The 18,428-nt window shown below is 47.7% G+C and overlaps 1 protein-coding gene across 1 annotated transcript in view; it reads right to left on the bottom strand.

Moving 5' to 3' along the window:
* WISP1 (WNT1 inducible signaling pathway protein 1) overlaps nt 1–3,015 on the bottom strand; it is a 62,577-nt gene extending 59,562 nt beyond the window's left edge. The window contains exon 1 of the mRNA XM_019528189.1: nt 2,748–3,015. Within this exon, the coding sequence (XP_019383734.1) occupies nt 2,748–2,795 (48 nt within the window). The 5' untranslated portion in view covers nt 2,796–3,015. The remainder of the gene's footprint in view (nt 1–2,747) is intronic.
* Between the last annotated feature and the right edge of the window lie 15,413 nt (nt 3,016–18,428).

Below are 18,428 nucleotides of genomic sequence, written 5' to 3'. Positions count from 1 at the left end.
AACCCCTTTTCCAGTCAAGACCCTCTTTGTACATGAGGCCAAAAGAAGCCAGTTCGTAAGTCATTAAAAGGAAGACCTCACCCTCCCACCCCAACGATACCATGTGCAGTATGGTGGTCTACCTGAGGGGCCGGTCCTGCAAGCCAGAGACTCAATGATTTCAATGGGAATCTCACAGGCTCGGTGCTCTGCCACCGGAAAGAGCCGATGGATTCCTGTTGGGCCTGATGGAAGGACCAGAGCCTTGACCTGGAAGCTCTCCAAGCCAGGGGTTTACTTCATTTTCCTGCGTGTACATCAGGCTGTTATGGGCAGCCTTTCAGCATCAAGACAGTGGAGTGGAGCAGGCCTAGCATTAGCGCTGGGCAATTATTTTGGCTGGAGGGACATTTGGTGAGCTGCTGTGGGCTGAGGAGGTGCTGTGCTAACCTGGCCAGGTGTGGCAGGGGTGCAATCGGTCCAATCTGGCCGGGCCCATCTACCCCACACCCATTGCCGGGGGCGCCAGACAGAGCAGATGGGTTGGATCTCCATGGATCTGGGACCCTCGTGGGCAGGGCATGCGTGGGCAGGCAGATGTGATGGAGCCATGGGCAGGTGTGGAGTAACTGCATAGGGCCAGGGCCCGGGGCACAGCTGCAATCTGCTCCCTACACATCCCTGAGGTGGGTGCTTGTTCCAGGGGTAGGGGTAGGGGTAGGGGTAGGGGTGTGCAGGGAGTGGATCACAGCTCTGCCCCAGGCCCCAGCCCCATGCTATGACCACCCTACAATCCTGGCCCTGGCCCTGAGCCCATCCGACTCCAGGACAGCACTTTCTGCCCACCCATGGCTCCATCCATCTGCCCATCTGAGTGCGCCCTGCCTGCAGGGATCGTGGGCCAGTCTCCATGGAGGCCCTGCCTACCCAGCCGCCTGCTCTGTCTGGCACCCTGGGCAGTGGGTGCGGGGCAGATGGGCCAGGATGCCTGGGTGCCAGGTCAGCTGCAGCAGAGACCCTCGCAGCGGCAGCCAGAAGGAGCTACCACTGCAAGGACTGCCAGAAAGTGGAGCGGGCTGCCCCCTGCACTAGGGCTGGGTTGAGGGACCTGACATCGGCTGGACAGTATCCCTTGAATCCAGCCCACGGGCCATATTGTACCCACTCCTGTCTAAGATCTGTACGGTACTCGCCCACACCTGCCTTGAAGAGGATGGAGGGAACTACCCTCTTGTGCCATTTCACCAGCCTGCAGAAAAGGCAGTGTTTGTGCGATTCTCAACCAGGCTGCCATGGCACCCTGAAGCATCCTGACATCCTTCAGGGGCGTTGGGGGGTGTCACACAACGTTAGCGCTGTTAAGCCAGCAAGCACGATTCAAACAATGATCCCAGCAATTTCCCATAGAAATCCATAGCAGTAAAACCGTTCCTGCCCTGCTGCGGTCCTTCTGAGCTCTTTGCAGCAGCAGACTTGCTCTTGTATTTTTCAGAAGTAAAAGATCGCCTGAAATCAAGGAGCTAGCATTTTCTAAGGGATGTCTCATGTATAGCAAGGGGGCCCTTGAGCCTAAAGCGGTGGGACCTTCTGCAGCAGTTACTTGCTTTAGAGGATCTGGGAAGTGCATGTCTGCTTCGAACGGACACTGCATCCGTCTAGCTGTCCTTTGTATCTGGCCACTGAACTTAGCGCCTGGTTTCCCACGAGCACGTCTAAGACGCTGGGCCACCAGCACTTGGGCAGGACAGCTCCATGCGCACGGACCCCGCACCCCAGCACTTCCTTCCCCGTCCCCCCGAGCCATCCCCTCCACATCCCGCGAGCGCCACACAGACCCTGCTCCACAATTTCCCCTTCCTGAGCGGCAGCTCCCCTCATGGGCAAGAGGCAGGGGGTTGGTGGTGGCTCTCACCTGCCTGAGCAGTGCTCTGCCCTCTGGCCCCAGAAACAGGCATTTAGGGTCCCTCCCCACGTGAACCTGAAATTTGCCCCCTTCGCAACCCGCAAGGGCTCCGAACCATCACTCTGTCCTGTGCCTGCCACAGGCAGGCATCAGCATTTGCAAAGGAAAGCACAACCCCACCCAGCAAGCACGAGCTGCCCCCAGCCCCCCTCGGCCCAGCAGCCTGCCTGCACTCATTGCTACAGAGCCAGCCTCAGCCCCTCTGCCATATGCCCACCTGGAGGGGCAGGGTGCTGCCCAGGGAGCCAGCCACCCCCTGGCACTGCCCCCCAGGCAGGCTGCTGTGCCTTTAAAGCTTCCTTCCCTTGCCATCCCTGCCTGCAGCACCCACGTCCTCCAGCCTGGCCACTGCCTCCCCCTCCACCCAGATCTCTCCTGCTGCCACGTGTGGTCTCTGCAGATGCCCTGCTCCCTGCTCCCTGCCCCCTGCCAGCAGATGCTGCTGCTCCTGTCCCGCACACACTTGCCTGTCGCCCTCTTCCAGATCCTTTTACTCCCCCCTGCTCTGCTCCCTTTCTCCTCAACTGGCTTCCAAGGGCTCCAGTGATGTTACACAGGCAGATTTCAACTGGGCACTTGCATCTGCTACTGCTTTTCTGGGCATAAAAAAATGGGTCTCAGCTTTGAAACAAAAAAAAGAGAAGAAAGGTGAGGGGTGAACATCTTCCCCGCTCCTACCTCACCTCTCCTGCCCTTAGATTCTGGGCTGTCCCCAGCTGGTTTCCTGCCCCCCCCCCGGAAAGAATAAGGCTAAAATCCTCACCAGCTGCACAAGCCAAGTCTTGCCTGCAGCTCCCAGACTCACCTGCACAACGCTGCTTGCTGCTACAATCCAAGGCAGAAGCCACCTCATCACTGGAAGCCAGGATTAAATGCATTGATTGAACCCAGATTTGAAGCTGCTGTGCACAAAAGCCCCCCACTTTGGGACGGCGGAGCAGTCCTGAGCTGGCAGCCTCGCTCAGGCAGATCTGCCTTTTTCTCTTGCCTCTTTGGGTATTTTATTAAAGACACATCTGACGTCAGGGTGAAGGACAAGCCCTGCATTTTTCCTCTGGAGAAACTTTTCCTGCCTTTACTTCTTCATTTTTTTTTTTTTTGTTGTTGTCCCCACCTCCTGCATTTCTCTGTATTGCCTTTAGCCAAAAGAGTCTTAAAGGGAACGTTACAATGCAGCAGGGCACCACGCTGTAATCTGAACACTGTTTAAATGCTCAGAGTTTCTCCAGAATTACGGTGAAGGGTTTTTGCAGCCTCTCAGGTTAGGGAGCATAGGCATAAGCCTCTGCACTATAATGTCTTTCCTACCAGTAAACGAAACAGTTTTTAACACAAACCGCAAAAGTGCCTTTAAAAAAAATCTGATGGGTTTTATGAGACAGAGAAGTTCTGTTCCTTCAGCCTTGCAAACACAACTTCACGAGAATTAAGCAAAGTTTGATGGGATTTGCCCAGATAAAGTTATCCCACATAGGAAAGCCCTGGAAGAGATCGCTCTGCTAAGCCAACCGTATGCTGTTGCTGCTGCTGCCTTGGTTTCCAGGTGCGGGACAGATCTAGCAGCACAGAGCGGGTCTAATGCAGCGTGTTACACTTGTTGTTTTGCTGTACCTTAGAGCAGCCCAAGTTTATTGGCATGGCAAGCTTGCATAGACAAAAAGAAGCTGACCTTGGGGTTTAATGGGGGTGCAAGCCTGCTTATTCAGCGAGCAGTATCCTACTCCACAATCAGCCAGTCCCACTCTCCAAGGGGGCTGCAAAAGGTAGGTGCAGTGGCAAAGACTGTGCCAGAGAAGGGACCATTGGCTTGTGTGACCCTGACATAAGTGAGGCCACAACAGGCAGATTTGGATCAGAGCTCAGGAGAAGCGTCCTAACTGGAAGACCTGCAGGACGATACGGTAGTTGCAGACTCTTCCTCCCTGGAGGTCTGCAGGAAGAGGTTGGGTAGTCACTGTCTGGAATGGCTTAACCAGCTCCAACTCTTCCCCCGTCCTGACATGGGGAAGCCAAGGCACATCACTGATGGGCTGGGTAGAAAAAGCATCTCGTCAGTGATACAGGCAGACATGGTTCATAGGGTAAATCCGGTATCTTTTATTACACCAACTCAAATAGCTGGAAAAATTCTTCTTAGCGAGTGTGAAATTCTTCTAGGCAATCTCCTCGGTGACTGCTCTCTAGCCTATTTCCGCAGACCTGCTTCTAACATACCGTCCGTCCTTCTACCCGTGCTCAGCCACAGGCTCTTGTCCTTCTCCTGGTTTCTTTTTCTGTTCTCGGTGGTCTTCTCCTTCCTTTCCTCACTTCTTCCTCAACTCCTTCATCCTGCCCTTCTCCCTCTTGCTGTTGCTTTACCTTTCTGTTGCCAGCTCTCACTTCTGCCCTTTTCCCCTTCTGCTCCTCCGGCTCTCCTGCTTCCCACCCCCTTTTCGCGTTTTCCCAACTGCATTTTTCATGCCTGACTGACTCAAGGCAGTCTCGTGCCTGATGCCGTGAGAGACAGTCGAGAGGAGTCCAGTATTCAAGCGCTGAGGGTGGAGGGGGCATCATCATCTAGCACTGCCTCCTAACAGCAGTACCTCTCTTTGGTTCCCAGTGGGATCAGGACAGGGGCAGTGTCACCAGGGATGGCTGAGTAGATGCAGCAGCACTGAAGACCCGACTGCTGTTTTGGATTTCAAAACCGGCACGGCGAGGGAAGAACTGCTCTTTGACAATGTAACCAGAAAGCCAGGGCAAATGCAAGAAATCGGACCAGGCTTTTCTGAGGTGTTTGCTCCTTCTGCTCATTTCAGGCCATTCATCCTAAGTATTTCGTTCTCCTGGGCCATTTCTTAATTTGCATCTTTGGTGAGGCTGCCGGGGAACGTACGCGCAGAGAGCGTGGATTTTGCTGCGTGGGCGCCAGTCACTGGGAACTCAACAATTCTGCACGTGCAGGCCATGGGATTGCATCATGTGCTTTCCCCTTTTCAATAATAGCTTTGAGTCGCTATCAATTTGAAGAGGATTAGACCTAGAGACTGCCTTCATAGTCCTGTTCTACATTCCCTAGGATGTCCTCCCTCACCAGTATTCCTAAGTGCCTGTAGACGTGCACCCATGTGTTTGCATGCGTGTGTGCGCACAACTGTTTCGGTCAACATCAGCAGTTAACTGGCACTGTTTATACACTAAAACTTAGAGGATGATGGAGAAATTGAAGTTCTCATTTAGCAGTTCAGAGGATAACAGGAGGTGTGAGATAGTTTTCACACATCTCAGGGCCTTTTAGTTTGGCCTAGTGATGAAGTTGTACCTGGTGACTCTTTGAGCCTATTGACTAGTGGCCATGCCTTTAGCAAAATATTCAGTCTTCATTTAAAGGCTTCAACTGATGGAGAATTGACCCCACTCTATGTAGCTGCTTCAGCAGCTTATGACCTGCACTGATACAAGTCTACATTGGACTTCCTGTTGGTTTGACTAGCTTCAACTTCCGGTTCATAGATCCTGGGTTATCAGTGTCTGCTAATCTACAGAACATCAAATATCTTCATTGAGCGTGTGTACAGCAAAACTTGACCAATCCATATGTCTACCTTGATAACATGAGTAGACTAAGCTCCATATAATGTCCCACTGTTAGGCAAGTTTTCCAGACCTTAAATCTGTCAGGTAAAGCCTCTTGCTCCTCACCTCCCACCTCATTTAAGGATTACAACTTTGAACTCATCCATCGTTCTGGATGTCTTACTTACAGTGAAATGGAAACAGGTAGCTAGTGGGTAGCACATTTCACAATATCTCAGATCCCATTTAAACTCCACGGGTGTGCCTATACCATTCCCCCAGCAGGAGCACTCCTAAGTGCATGCCACCCACAGACAGGTTGCCAAAGGGTACGTGAGTAGGGCCACTGGGTTTTGTATGTGTGAGAAGGAGCAGGTAGGTGCAGCATAATGTGAAACGACCTTCCCAGGACATGCTGGGGGCATGGTACAGATGCATCTTATAGCATTAACCACCCACTCCTCCTTAAATATGTTCCTGAGCCACACTAGACATTTAAAGATTCAATTATTTCTTGATTTTTGCTATATTTTACAAGGTTCCCTATTCTAAGGGGGGGATCTACTAGATGATATAAAACAGGGAGGAAGTGAGGTGTATCAATACTGACTGATCATTCAAGTGTTTCTGAACATGGCCCGGAGTTGACAAAAGGAAAATGGGGCCCACTGCCAAAAAAGATGACTCTCAGGGGGGAGAGATCATGGCTTGCTATATATGCGTAAGTCGGTTTGCTCGCCTAGTACAGAAATCATTGTGGTGCTTGCGGCCAAGTGTCAGCTGAGGGGTTCTGCCTCTTGGATCCGTTGCAAAGAGCACAGAGAGGAATAGAAAGGAAAGGAGAAGTTAGCCCATGAATAAAAAAAAATCATGTAATGGGACATGGAAGACTGTGAGTTTTGGTGCTCAGAGATATTCTTGGGGGCTAAGAGACAAGTGTGTGAAAAAGCCACCACTGATAACCGCATGCATCAGACTCTCAGCAAGCACCACTCCAGCATATGTAAAGGTTTAATTTCAGCTCCTCTGTGATCCTAGCTATCTTCGCAGATAAGACTGCATCCCAAGGCAGGCAAGGAGCTGAAATATAGCAGGAGGGCTATACCATCTGCCTTTAAAACAGCCCCATGTGACTGACTGGGAACTTGAAGGACTCCTCTTTTCCAGTCCAGACTCCCTTAGTGACATGGGCTCCCTCAGTGGCCTGGCTCAAGTTACTTAAAAGGTGATGTTTAAAGTGGTATATGTTGAACTCTTCATCCGACCACAGTCAATGAGGGTTTTCCCAATTACTTTTGCGGGGTCAAGGTTTTACTCCTTGGGCGAGACGCTATGTGGCCGTAGCGATGAGCTATGGTCACCACAGCTCAGTGCTACGGCGACGTAGTGTCAACAGGCACAAACCATGATGCGGATGCTCCTGCACAGCAGCGTGGGAAAAAACCCGTGCAGGATCCAGACTGCGCGGCAACACCAGTTCCTGCAGAGTCATTTAGTACTTGCTAACAACTGCGCAGCCTGGCGCACGTGTAGACGTGCCCCTTATCCATTAGACATAATAAAGGATGTTTTGTTTTCCAATAACACCTTGTTTGCTTGATTTTGACTACACCAGATTCTCACGACCTTCCTTCTGGAAGGCTGTGGAAATTAGGTCAAATTGCTACACGTAGCATGAACACATAGAGACAAAATCAGAAAGGCATAGGAAAAGGAGCTAAAACTAGCCAGGAATGTAAAGGTAACAAGAAAACAACCCTTCCAAGAGTACTACTAGGAGTACTACCAAGAGGAAGGGCAAGGCCTACTTAGGGCAGGCCTCCGTCACCACACCTGCAGGAAAAAGCATGCCAAGTCTTAAGACGGCAGTCAGGGGGGAGCTTGTAACACATTTTTGAGCCTGCTTTAGCTTAGCTAGTCTGGGTCCCAAATGCCATGAAACCATGGCAGCACAGATTCAGGCATTGAGTAATCAACCAAAAACCAGGGAGGGCTTTTCTAGCCTGCCCTGAAGCTCACTGCTCCCAGTACTGGCTTGAGTAAAGCTAGCTCCGGTCAATCGTGCTTCCTGACTACAGTGTAAGTGGCTTTAATATCTACATCCCTCTCCCCATCAAGACCCAATTCTCTTCGCATATAACAGCTGTTCGATCAGGAGCGACTCCAACAAAGTCAACAGAGTTGCCGCTGGGCCGTTCTAGGAAGCAGGGCCCTCGGCACTGAGTTGATTCCTGTAGGCAAAACTTCATGCCTCTTGTTGTTATTTCCTAAGTGAAACCCACTTGTCCCTTTTGATGCCCTTTAAACAGATTCAGTCAGTAAACTAGATTTTCAGCTGCTATAAATCAGTTCAACCCCACTGACCTCTCTAGCATTTGCAGCAGCTGAGATCTAGTCCCTTATAACTGGAAACAGCCAGCGTCTTGCTCAGCGCTGACTTGTGAAAAAGACACCACAAAAATGCCCACAAGTTTCAATTAAGAGTAAAAGAAGGAGGGCAGTGTGGATCCCTACAGTAATCTGAATTATCTGTGTGGATTCAAACCACTGCTGGGTATTCATGAAAATGCTAGCAGTTCTCAGAAGTTTCACAAATGTTAGCACGAATAATTACTTGCCCAAGAATTTACCATGGAAATTCCTGATTTTCTTGTTTTAAAAGTTTCAGGCACAAATCAAGAGCAAAAAAGATCTCACATGGTTCAACATGAACAAGCGACAGATAATGAATTCATAATAGTCATGGTGATCAGTCCACAAGGAATGTAAAATAATTTGTCCAAACTCTGAGGAATCCTCACAATTATTTTTTTTTGTAACAACAGTTATTTGCTAACCAAAAATGGAGCTGTGTTAACAACAAAGGCTGTTTCAGATACTCAGCTGATATAAAGCTGCCCCAGCGTGCATGAAGTCAGTGAAGGTTCACTCATCTATACCTCCTACACGTGTGATACATCACTCAGAATAAATAGATCAACCAACTAAGCAAACATGGTGGGTGTCCAGGGGAAGAATTAGTCAGGGTTCATCTCCCATGAAAGTATTTCTCTGTTCATAGGGAAAAGGAAGGAAAGCTATGATGATTAATAGACTCGGAAAAGATAGAAAGCCAAAAGAAATGCCAGCAAAAAATGAACGTGCATTTGGATCTGTCAGTCCGCTGCAGAAGCCGGCTTGCCTGGGGAACACGATTCTAACATCCACGCTCCAAAATCTGGCTTCACCCACAGCATGCCATGTGCACATATTGGCATCCCCATGTTGCACAGCAGCAAGCACAGAATTACAGTATATTACTTCATCTGGTCCTTTTCCCTTGCATCGGTGCAGGAATCTGCTTTAGGCTTCGGGCTGAATTTGAATCTCATTCCACGGCACTTTCCTTCACGCTGGCTGAGCTCCATTGGCTTCAGCGTAGCTGTTCTGGTTAACCTCAGGTGAGACCACAATCAGGTGCTGTATTTTCAAATGGTTTGCAGAACTGTAGGCCAAGATTATTGCCAATGCAGCTGTGCCAAATGAGAGGTGTGCAGTTGCAAGGGCGAGTTAGATTCCACTTATCTTGATGGAATACTAATGTGATAGCAGATGAAGCAGAAAAAATAGCAGAAGTCGCCTCTGATCTCTCTAGAGCTTGGTTTGCCACTTAAAAGAGTACCCAGATTCCTTTTAGTTTAAACTGACTTTAATGTGTATATCATGTATATTTTATTATTTAAAAAAAAGCAATGTATAAACTCAATGAGTGAAAATATAGTGTTTATGTCCCCTCACTTGCTTTCAGAAACAGTTTTCCAAAATGTATAAATGTAATACACAGAAAATAATGATATCATCATTTTGTGGGTACTTATCCATGAAGTCCTACACAGAGACTAATGGACTACAAACAGCGTTAGAGCCTCCCAACTCAACTGTTCATGGGAATTGAAATGGGAACCCACAGACATTTGGCTTCAGCTTTGACTAGGAAATATTTGGGGAGCCTTTATCCCTCTCTAGCCATGTGTCCATGAAAATAGTAGACTATTCTAATTCCAGTGACTTATTTCTTTCACCTTCATCTGTGATTGCTTAGTAAATGCAGTTCCTCTCACAGTGGGTATATCCCCCTCCCCATCCCTGCATGCAAAATTATTTTGCAGTGTTGGGGACCAAAATACCTTCTCATTCTCACCTTTTTTCCTTACCAGCATTTTAAAAATACCTTTCTGCCACCTCCTCCAAGGCTAAATATTTTTCTTGAACTTGTCATGGTGGTAGAAGCAAATACAGTGGAAGCAAAGGAATCCATTTTCACGTGGTGATTTTGAGAAGGAAAAAGTTAAAACCGCACAAGCACAGCCAGCTCCAGTTTCTGAATGTGACATAATCCAGCAGGGCAGAGTTAGCACATGCTTCCTTGGGCTCATTTATTCAAGGGCAGAAGGCACTTTCCAGTGGGCATGCACTGGTTTTGCCATGGGACCTACAGGGAGAAAAAAAAAAAATCACTGAATCTGCATGTAGTGATCATGGGGTTGAACAAACACAAGCAGACATGAATAAGAACTAAACAGCGAACTTTATTGTAGAGCAGTAGGCAACCTCTGAAGACCCTTGGTCTGTCCCTAACTAACCTAACTGAGGGGCTATGTCAAAATTCTCAACTTCTGTTATCTTCTTAGTAAGGAAGTGTCTCTAAATTGTAACTTCTACTGCTACACTGCATACATACTCATATATACTTTTATTAGAGTAGTACCTAAAAGCCCCACCTGCGATCAGGAAGTCATTCTGGTGGGGTTTGCACATATGGAAAACCATTCTACCCCTGTGGCATGAGACAACACCAGGAAAGGGCATGAGAAAAGATTTTACCACAGAGATTAAGGGTCAGATTGAGTAAAGGACTTGGATTCTGTAACTTTTAGGCCTCTGAGAGGAATCTGGAAGCCTTAGGGAGGCACGAGGCCTCCCTAAGCAGTGCAAGAGGACAGTTTGGGCTTGTTTACACCATGGCAGCTGCAAGTCCTGGCAAGGATGGTCTCAAGCTCATCTATGATCAGACATGTGCCAAACCTGGAAATCCATCTGTGAGGCTACTCTGGGCTTGTCCCCATCAGCCTCTCTGAGGTCTGCCAGAGATTCAGAGCTTAAGAGCAGGTGCTGATGGATGAGTCTAGAGCAGCCGCATTAGTAAGCTCTGGGTTTGGAGTACACCTGCAGGATGGGTGAGCGGAGCTGTCCTCCAGTGTAGACACCTCCGAATGAGATTCATGACAGCCAGACCGGTGAGCAAGGGTCTGAATAAACCCAGCATGCAGCTCCCTAGATCGAACCCACAGAGACTCTTCTCTTCTGTATGATTTGCTTAAATCCTGTCCCTCAAGCACTTTTCTCAGGGTTTCAGTGAGGCATCTGCACCCACCCAGAAACCCCAGGGACCTTTTCCAGGAGAAAGCACCCACAGCCTTTCTTGGAAAGAGCTGAGCAGGGCAGACTTTTCTTTTAACACATTTCTGGAGGAGGAATGTCTAGGTCATGACTGGGCTCAGTCTTGTCAAGGCTGCAGCAGGTCTGGACGTGCACAGAGGTACTCGGGAAATGTTAAAGTAAAATAGTCAGGAGTTAGGGTCCCTACAGGGGTAGGCAGCAGCAGAGCAGGGGTTTTCATTTTGAGGCTAGGGCCTGCATTTTGCTTAAGTCCCACTTCAAACAGCCAAGCCCTTTCAGTATCTGCCCTTTTATGACTCGCCATAAGGCATAGAGGACCTCTGTGGTCACGTAGTAAGCTGAACCCTGACCTTCTGGACCCCAAACCAGTAGCTTATCTCCAGAAATGGCCTTTCACTCCAAGACAGACCTTGTGTCAAAAGAGTTACCCTGTACTCTATACTGCAACCCCTTTCTTACCATCCCTCATTACACTGTTTAAATGGTATAACATTATTGAACAACCACGTAGGTGGGAATCTGGGGCCTTTCCAAAAATACTTAATATGCCAAGTTTTTAATATGGCAAGAGTGAAGCCAGGACCATATTTCTGTGACCTGTACACTTTCCATCACATTATTCATTTTGAGGCAGCGCTTTGGTGCCACAATTTTCTTGGGGGCTTGATTGTACTGAGCACATTACCAGGTAAGAGATGACACAACACTGGGAAAAGATAGACAGGTGAAGGGACATGCCCTTGAGCTAGTCACTGGCAAGGTCAGGTACAGACTCCAGATCTGGATCCAGCCAGGCCCTGTTCATTGAACCATGCTGCCCCTTACCTAGAGGGGAGGGAAGAACAGACCTTAAAAGGGCAAAAGTACAGGATGTGTACAGAAGCTGCTTTTTGGCCATTTAAAATGATTTATCGCCATGACTTAACAGAAGTGACAGTTCTACAGCACTTTAAAAATGGGTACAGTGCTTTAAATTAACCCTTGTTAAATGAGGTATTAAATTTGAAGTGCTGTATTTTATAGCACTTTAGCAACTTACAGCACTTTAAATAACTTCTGTACACTGGTCACATTTCTGACCAGTGGCAAAGGCCCAGACTGCAGAGCACCCCCTGACTCCTAGCCTAGATAGTACAGGGAGTCTCAGAGGCATCCCCCCCGCCCCCTGCCCAAACCAAGCACTGCACATCTGTCATGTTTAAAAGTGCTGTCACTTTATAGTGCCTAATCACCAGGCTTCCTGGCCACCTTCTCTCTGGGTTGTGGAGCCCTGTCCCAGACAAACTGCTGCAGAGGGGTTTCTACAGTCTCCTGAGAGAAGGCAACACACTTGGTGGGTGGGTGGGTAGGTATGTGCTGGCATGGGGGGGATGGTACATGTTCCTCCCACCAGCAGTTTGAAGCATAAGGAGCAAGGGAAAGGAAAGATGGGCTCACTCAAATTTTGCCATGAGAATAATCAGATGGAAGGAGGGTTTGCTAATGCCTGAGAGTAGATTTCTGCTGCTCTCCAAGTGCCGGCTGTGGCCAGTGACAGAGAGGCTGGGAGCAACTCCAGTACCTGCCCGGGAGCAGCCAGCCTCAACCAAATGCACACACTAACACTTCTGTTCAAGGGAAGAAATAAAACTGGGTCACTGAGTCTGGCAATGGCTCTTCCCTTTGACGGATGGAAATGTGGCCTCAATCCACCTCCATCTAATCGTTTCATTAGGTCCCCCTTGCAGCTGTTTATCCACGTCCTTGAACAAGCACATGACTCAGCCTGCCCAGAATGCCGACCCGGGAGAGGGAATTCCTGGGCTCCTGCAGGTGAGCATTCAGGTATGAGACATGCATAGAGAAGGGCTAGGAAGTGTCCAGCATCTGCTTGCACTGTGTTTGCCTCTTGCCAGCTTCCTAGCATCTTTAAGCACCAAGACACTCACCCAGAAGGGAAATTCTTGCATTACCCACAGTCTTCGAAAACAGTGGCCAGTTAGTTCAATAAATGAGTGGGGTAGAAAGCAAATTTTACCAAAGTCAGCTTCTGCAAGGTCCTGGGTTTACTAGATGAATTGCACAACAGCCAACACAGCATTCAGAACAGTTTCTGACATTAATAAAATAACTAGATAGGCTAGGGACAGACATTACACAAACTGGTTCCAGTGATCAGAAACTGGTTTAAAACTGCAACAGAAGTTCGGTGCACATAAACTGGTTTCTAAATGGCCAAAACCAATTTAAGACAGACCTGAAGGAATGTAGTATCAAATATAACCAATTTAATTAACATCAGTTCACTTTATCAGTTCAATCTGTGCATTTTAGAGAAACCTGTGAAGACTGAATCGATTCAGCCGATGGCTTTTTGACTGTCTGTACTTAGCCATAGAAGCCAGAAGTGAAATCTTTTACAGCACTCAGGGACACGGCTCTCTGCAAAAATAAATCTGCAAAGCCACTGCAACACCCCTTGAAACTCCCCTCTTCCCTAACACCCACAACCTACCCCACAGCAGCTAGATTTACAGAGCCAAAGGATGATTAGTTTATCTAGCCAGTGGTTTTCAATCGTTTTCGACTCAAGGCACCCCTCATTAGACTCAATCACCCCTCAGAAAGTATCGACTCTCAGTTTTCACTTGTTTTTTTTGACACCAGAAAAATATAGCAATTCTTCTGTTGCAAAGATCCCAGAAAGACCACAGCAGGTGAGAAAGTTTTGACACTAGGGATTCTTATTTGAAATCTCTGGGCTTATTTTGTGACTTGTGTTTGCACTGCAGCACCCACGACATCCTGGAAAGGATCTCATGGCAACCTATGCTGGCTTAGCACCCTGGCTGAGAATCACAGACCTAGTGCAACCTGCTGCATATTGCAGGCCCTGGGTGGGCAGCTGGTCTTCTGACATAAACAACTAATTAAATACTATGGGCTTGGCTCACTGGTTACCTGGTCCTGCCTGCATTTGGTTCACCCACCCACTGCTACTGTGCCATACACAGACTGGAAACTCCCTGGGTAAAGGACTGCTGCCTGTTTGCACACCAACAGCTTACAGTGGGGGTTCAGACCCTGATCTGGGTCTTCAGGGAAGAAACACAGTAGACATCATACTGGGTGTGCTAAAGCTGACTCTCCATTTCCTTAGCTTCTTCTGGGCTCTCCCCTCCCACGCACCTCTCCTTTGCCTTTTAACTCCCACTCATTCATCCATTCTTACTCACTGCACTCTATTCAGTCTGTTTGAAAGTGCAGCCTACCTATCTAGCCACCTCTTGAGGGATCCACCAAAAAACCTGCCAGGATTAACTGCACCAGCTCTAAATTTGAGGGAGGACACTGGAATTTGAAACAAAAGCCCTAATTTGCAGTTGTCCTTATCTGGCCCAGGCCCATTGTCTCCCTTAAGCTATCTGAGCCACTTGCCTTTCTAGCCTCTCCAGTATCCCACTAGCATGACCTCCTTTCCCTGGTCCGTGAAGACAGGCTCTGTGACCGGCTGGCTGTGCTCCCAGGACCTCACGAGTCTATCATTACAGCAAAAAGCAGTTCAACACACTGCCTATTTATGGTCAGCCAGGAAAGTGCACTTTTGCACCTCACTCCTGACTCACCAGAACTTATACAGGGGTGGGAAGTGTTTTTTGATTTAACTTGACCAAGTTCCTCTCATTTAGTGTAGGTGAAGAGTACAGCAGGAAGGTCATCCTTCCATTTGTGCACAGCAGTATCCCCAGGTGGCTGCAGCAGCAGAGTAGTTAAAGGCATCTTCCTATGGCTACTCCTGTCTGAACCTGGGTCTGGACTTGTGCCAAAGGCTAGCCCTGGATAGCTGAGCTGCAAATGGGTGCCTGGTCATTCAAGGCAGCTGGGTGTGACACTTTGCTGGTGTGCAACATCACTTGCACCAAGGGCCATGGAAACCAATAGCCCTAGGCACCCTGCCCCAGCGAGCCATCAAGGCTTGGCTACTCCTTTCACAGAATTATAGAACCATAGAGAAGTAAAACTAAAGCTGTACCCAGTCCTTTGCAGTGGGAGTGCATGCTTTGATCCATTTGCCTGGGATGACTCCACCGCTACATTGGAATAGATTCTAGTTTTGCAGCTATAGCAGGAAATTATATGCCTCCATTCAGGATGGGGCCTGATCTGCTGGAAATAACTAAAAAAAAAAAAAGAGGAACTTTTCCTCAAGTAGAGCACTGCCCCTTTGATTTGGTGGACTAGGGACATTTTGCATGGGCATTTGATAATGGACACTAATAAAGGCAGGCTACCAGATTTGATGGACTGATGATCTGATGGACCAATATGTTTCCTACATTGGAGAGGCAATTGGAAACATATTGCTAGATCTACCCAGCATTATTTTGCTGCCATGTTCCCTCACTTTAAACAAGATGAATCTTGATGTGGTTTTGGCAACAGTGTCAATAATCCCTAATAATTCCTGCAGCATTTCCTCTGGCAAAACCCAGTAATCTTGAGGTTAAGAAAACACTGCTTTATAGATGAAGTAATGATCTGGACCTCAACACAGGCAGTAAAACCATGCCCTAGTTTATTGGGAAGTATTGCCCTTACTTTATAAAAAATGGTGTTGCTGCATAGTATATGCATTAGCACCCTGGAGCCACAGAGAGGAACTCGTATTACACCATCACGTTGTCGTGTCATTAGCAAGAATCTTAGGGGTCACTCCCTAAAGAAATATCCAGATTAGAGAAGTAATGGGAAAGAAATAGCTAATGCAGAGAGAGAGAGCTACTTAACTACCAAAATTAAACTTTTCATCTGAAAAAAAAGCATGCAATGTAAAACCCTGTTCAGCAGAACTCTTTAACGTGTTAAGGATGCAGATGGGACTGAGGTGTGCACAAGCGATTCACCGAATTATGACGACCCAAGCACAAGATCCAATGTTTCTTATGCAGGCATGTGAAATAACAGCAATTTGAATATGCCCCGTCGGCACTGTGGAGTGCTCTCCCCAAGGCTGTGACCCACAACCTTAGGGAAGGCTCCTTCGACTCCTAACAGTGCCCCTAGGCCTCTCCATGGGTGTAGACATCCATCCCCACAGTCTACTGTATAATCTAATCCTAAAGCCATGTCAACATTTGGATTTTTCTAATAGTAATAGTAATTGCTATTATTAAATAATAACACTATTATTTAATTAATTACTATTATTAAAAAGAATTACTATTATTAAAAATAATATTTTTTCTAATTTTCACGAGGAAAATTCCCCACTGTTAGAACGTCAGGGGTGGTGGTAAGCTCTGGTGAGCGTGGTAATGCAGACACAGCACGTGATGTGCCATTTTACCAAAGTTAAAGCCAAGTGGGCTGGGAGCCCAAAAAGATAGATCTCTTTCCTCCACGGCTGCTGTGGTGAAAGCTTTCCTTCCTATCTCAGGCTTCCTTGCGGATCACTAAGGGCATGCCTACGTGGCACAATGAAGCCCTGAACAAGCTAGTTCAGGTCCCCAAACCTGGTCCTGTCTCCATGCTGTTGCCATCCCGTGCTGAGATAGTAAAGCTAGCTCAGGTCCTGCAGTCATGGGAGCGGAGGTACATGCAGCTGTGTAGACACAGAAACAGGCCTGAATCTACTGACCCACTGAATCCCACCCCCTGCATTCACAAGCAACCACTTACTCAAGGAAATCCCAAAATCACAGAGGAGATGAGGGCACTGCCAAAGTCCTGCCAGTTCAGTGACTGGCACATAGTTGATTAATATATGCTCAGAAGATCCCTGGAAAAAGACCATGTCCTGCATCACAGAAGAAGGCAAAACCTCACACTTTTGGCCAGTCTCACTGAGGCAGAAAACTCATCTGTAGTCCCAGATTTAGCAAATTGGGATGACCCAAGTGAAAGAGCAAGGTTATCTGGGCAGGAAGCTCTGAATTGTCTAAGTCTTGGCAAGAGCATCAGTACTCCATCAAAAAACCCTACCGTTAGCTCCAGGCGAGTCCCCACACTCATCCTGAGAAGCCAGCAGGGTTCACAAAGGGGCAAAATGCTTTCCTGGCCCCTACAGGCCACCAACAATGCCCTGAAGTGGAGGATTACCAGACACCTACCAGACTACTAGAGAGTTACCAACTCGGCTGGGCATAAATAGGATGGGGCAAGGCAGGCACCAGCCCCAGGTGCTGACTAGGAGGGGGAGCCTGAATCATTTGGACCTTTATCTTGCTGGGATCCTTTGACCCCAGCTGACTTTCTGCCCCTGGAGCAGGGGGCTGGACCCAATGATCTTCCAAGGTCCCTTCCTGCCCAAATGTCTATGAAATCTATGAAAACCTCTGGGAGTTTTGCCCAAGAAGGTAAGCTTTCCTTTCCCTTCACCCACATTCCCACCTCTCTGCTGACAGTGGTTGCATACCTCTGTGCCCCGGCCCTGGGCACTCAACGAGATCTCTGTGGCTCTGCCAACAAGGGGACTGCAAAGACGTGATTCAACATATCACGTACAGATCTCCCTGTCCTATCACACCATCCCTTCTATAAAGTCATCCAGTCTACACTTAAAAGTGATTTAGGTTCTTTGCCACCACTACTTTATAGACATTGCTCAGAGCAGACCTGCATTCAACAATGTTGAGTGGATCTAGCAATAGATTGAGTCATTAACTGGATTAACTGGATCTCCAATGTCGAACAAGTCATGGGATTGCATCAAGTCTGCTGTAATGGAGATCCAGCTAAAGACTACTTTAGCCAGGGTTGGCTTTGAGACATCAAGAAAGGATGACTCCACTGCTTCCCTTGATAGTTTATTCTAGTGGTTAATCAGCCTTGCTGTTAAAAATCTGTCTTAACCTTCAGCCACGGTTTCTGATGAGCCCTTTAGTGCTTCGTTGTCTGTCCGCTATGGCCTTTATTCTTGTTCAGTGTCACTGCTTAGGACTGAGGAGGTACTCCAGGAGGCGCATCCTTGTTCTGTAGGCCTGGCTGCACTCTTTGCCCTTTGCATTTAGCTACACTGAATTTGCATCCACAAAGTTTATCAGCACTGAGTTTAGATCTCCTTCCAGATCACAGATGACATCATTACACAGCATCAGGATTAGTACCAATCTGTGAGGAGGCTTACTGAAACACTATCGTTACCACTTGATAATGATTTCCCATTGATGACTACTTCTAGTTTTAAGGACTTACCAATTAACTAGCTCCGAATGCATTTAACATGTGTTTTGATGTTGCTCAGTGCTATTTTTTAAGGAGAAGTTTGTGCAATATTATGGAAACTACTTTCAAAAAATCTGAGTACATTTCATTGGCATACTAATCTTTATCCCCCAAATTGCCATCATGTGATGAATCAGGTTTGCTTACAAGATCAACTTTCCATCAAACCAGGTTGTCTGGCATTAATTATATTTTCATCCTGCAATTCTTCATGGAATTAGCTCCCAGGTCAGTTTTTCTATTTTTTTTTTTGAGAGTAAATGTTTGGCAAAGAAGGCTATAGATAGGT

The sequence above is a fragment of the Gavialis gangeticus genome, unplaced genomic scaffold (genome assembly GCF_001723915.1).
Source record: "Gavialis gangeticus isolate Ggan-Ray unplaced genomic scaffold, GavGan_comp1, whole genome shotgun sequence".
NCBI classification, from domain to species: domain Eukaryota; kingdom Metazoa; phylum Chordata; order Crocodylia; family Gavialidae; genus Gavialis; species Gavialis gangeticus.
Note: the sequence above shows the minus strand (reverse complement) of the source record. Positions and strands in the feature narration are given on the sequence as shown.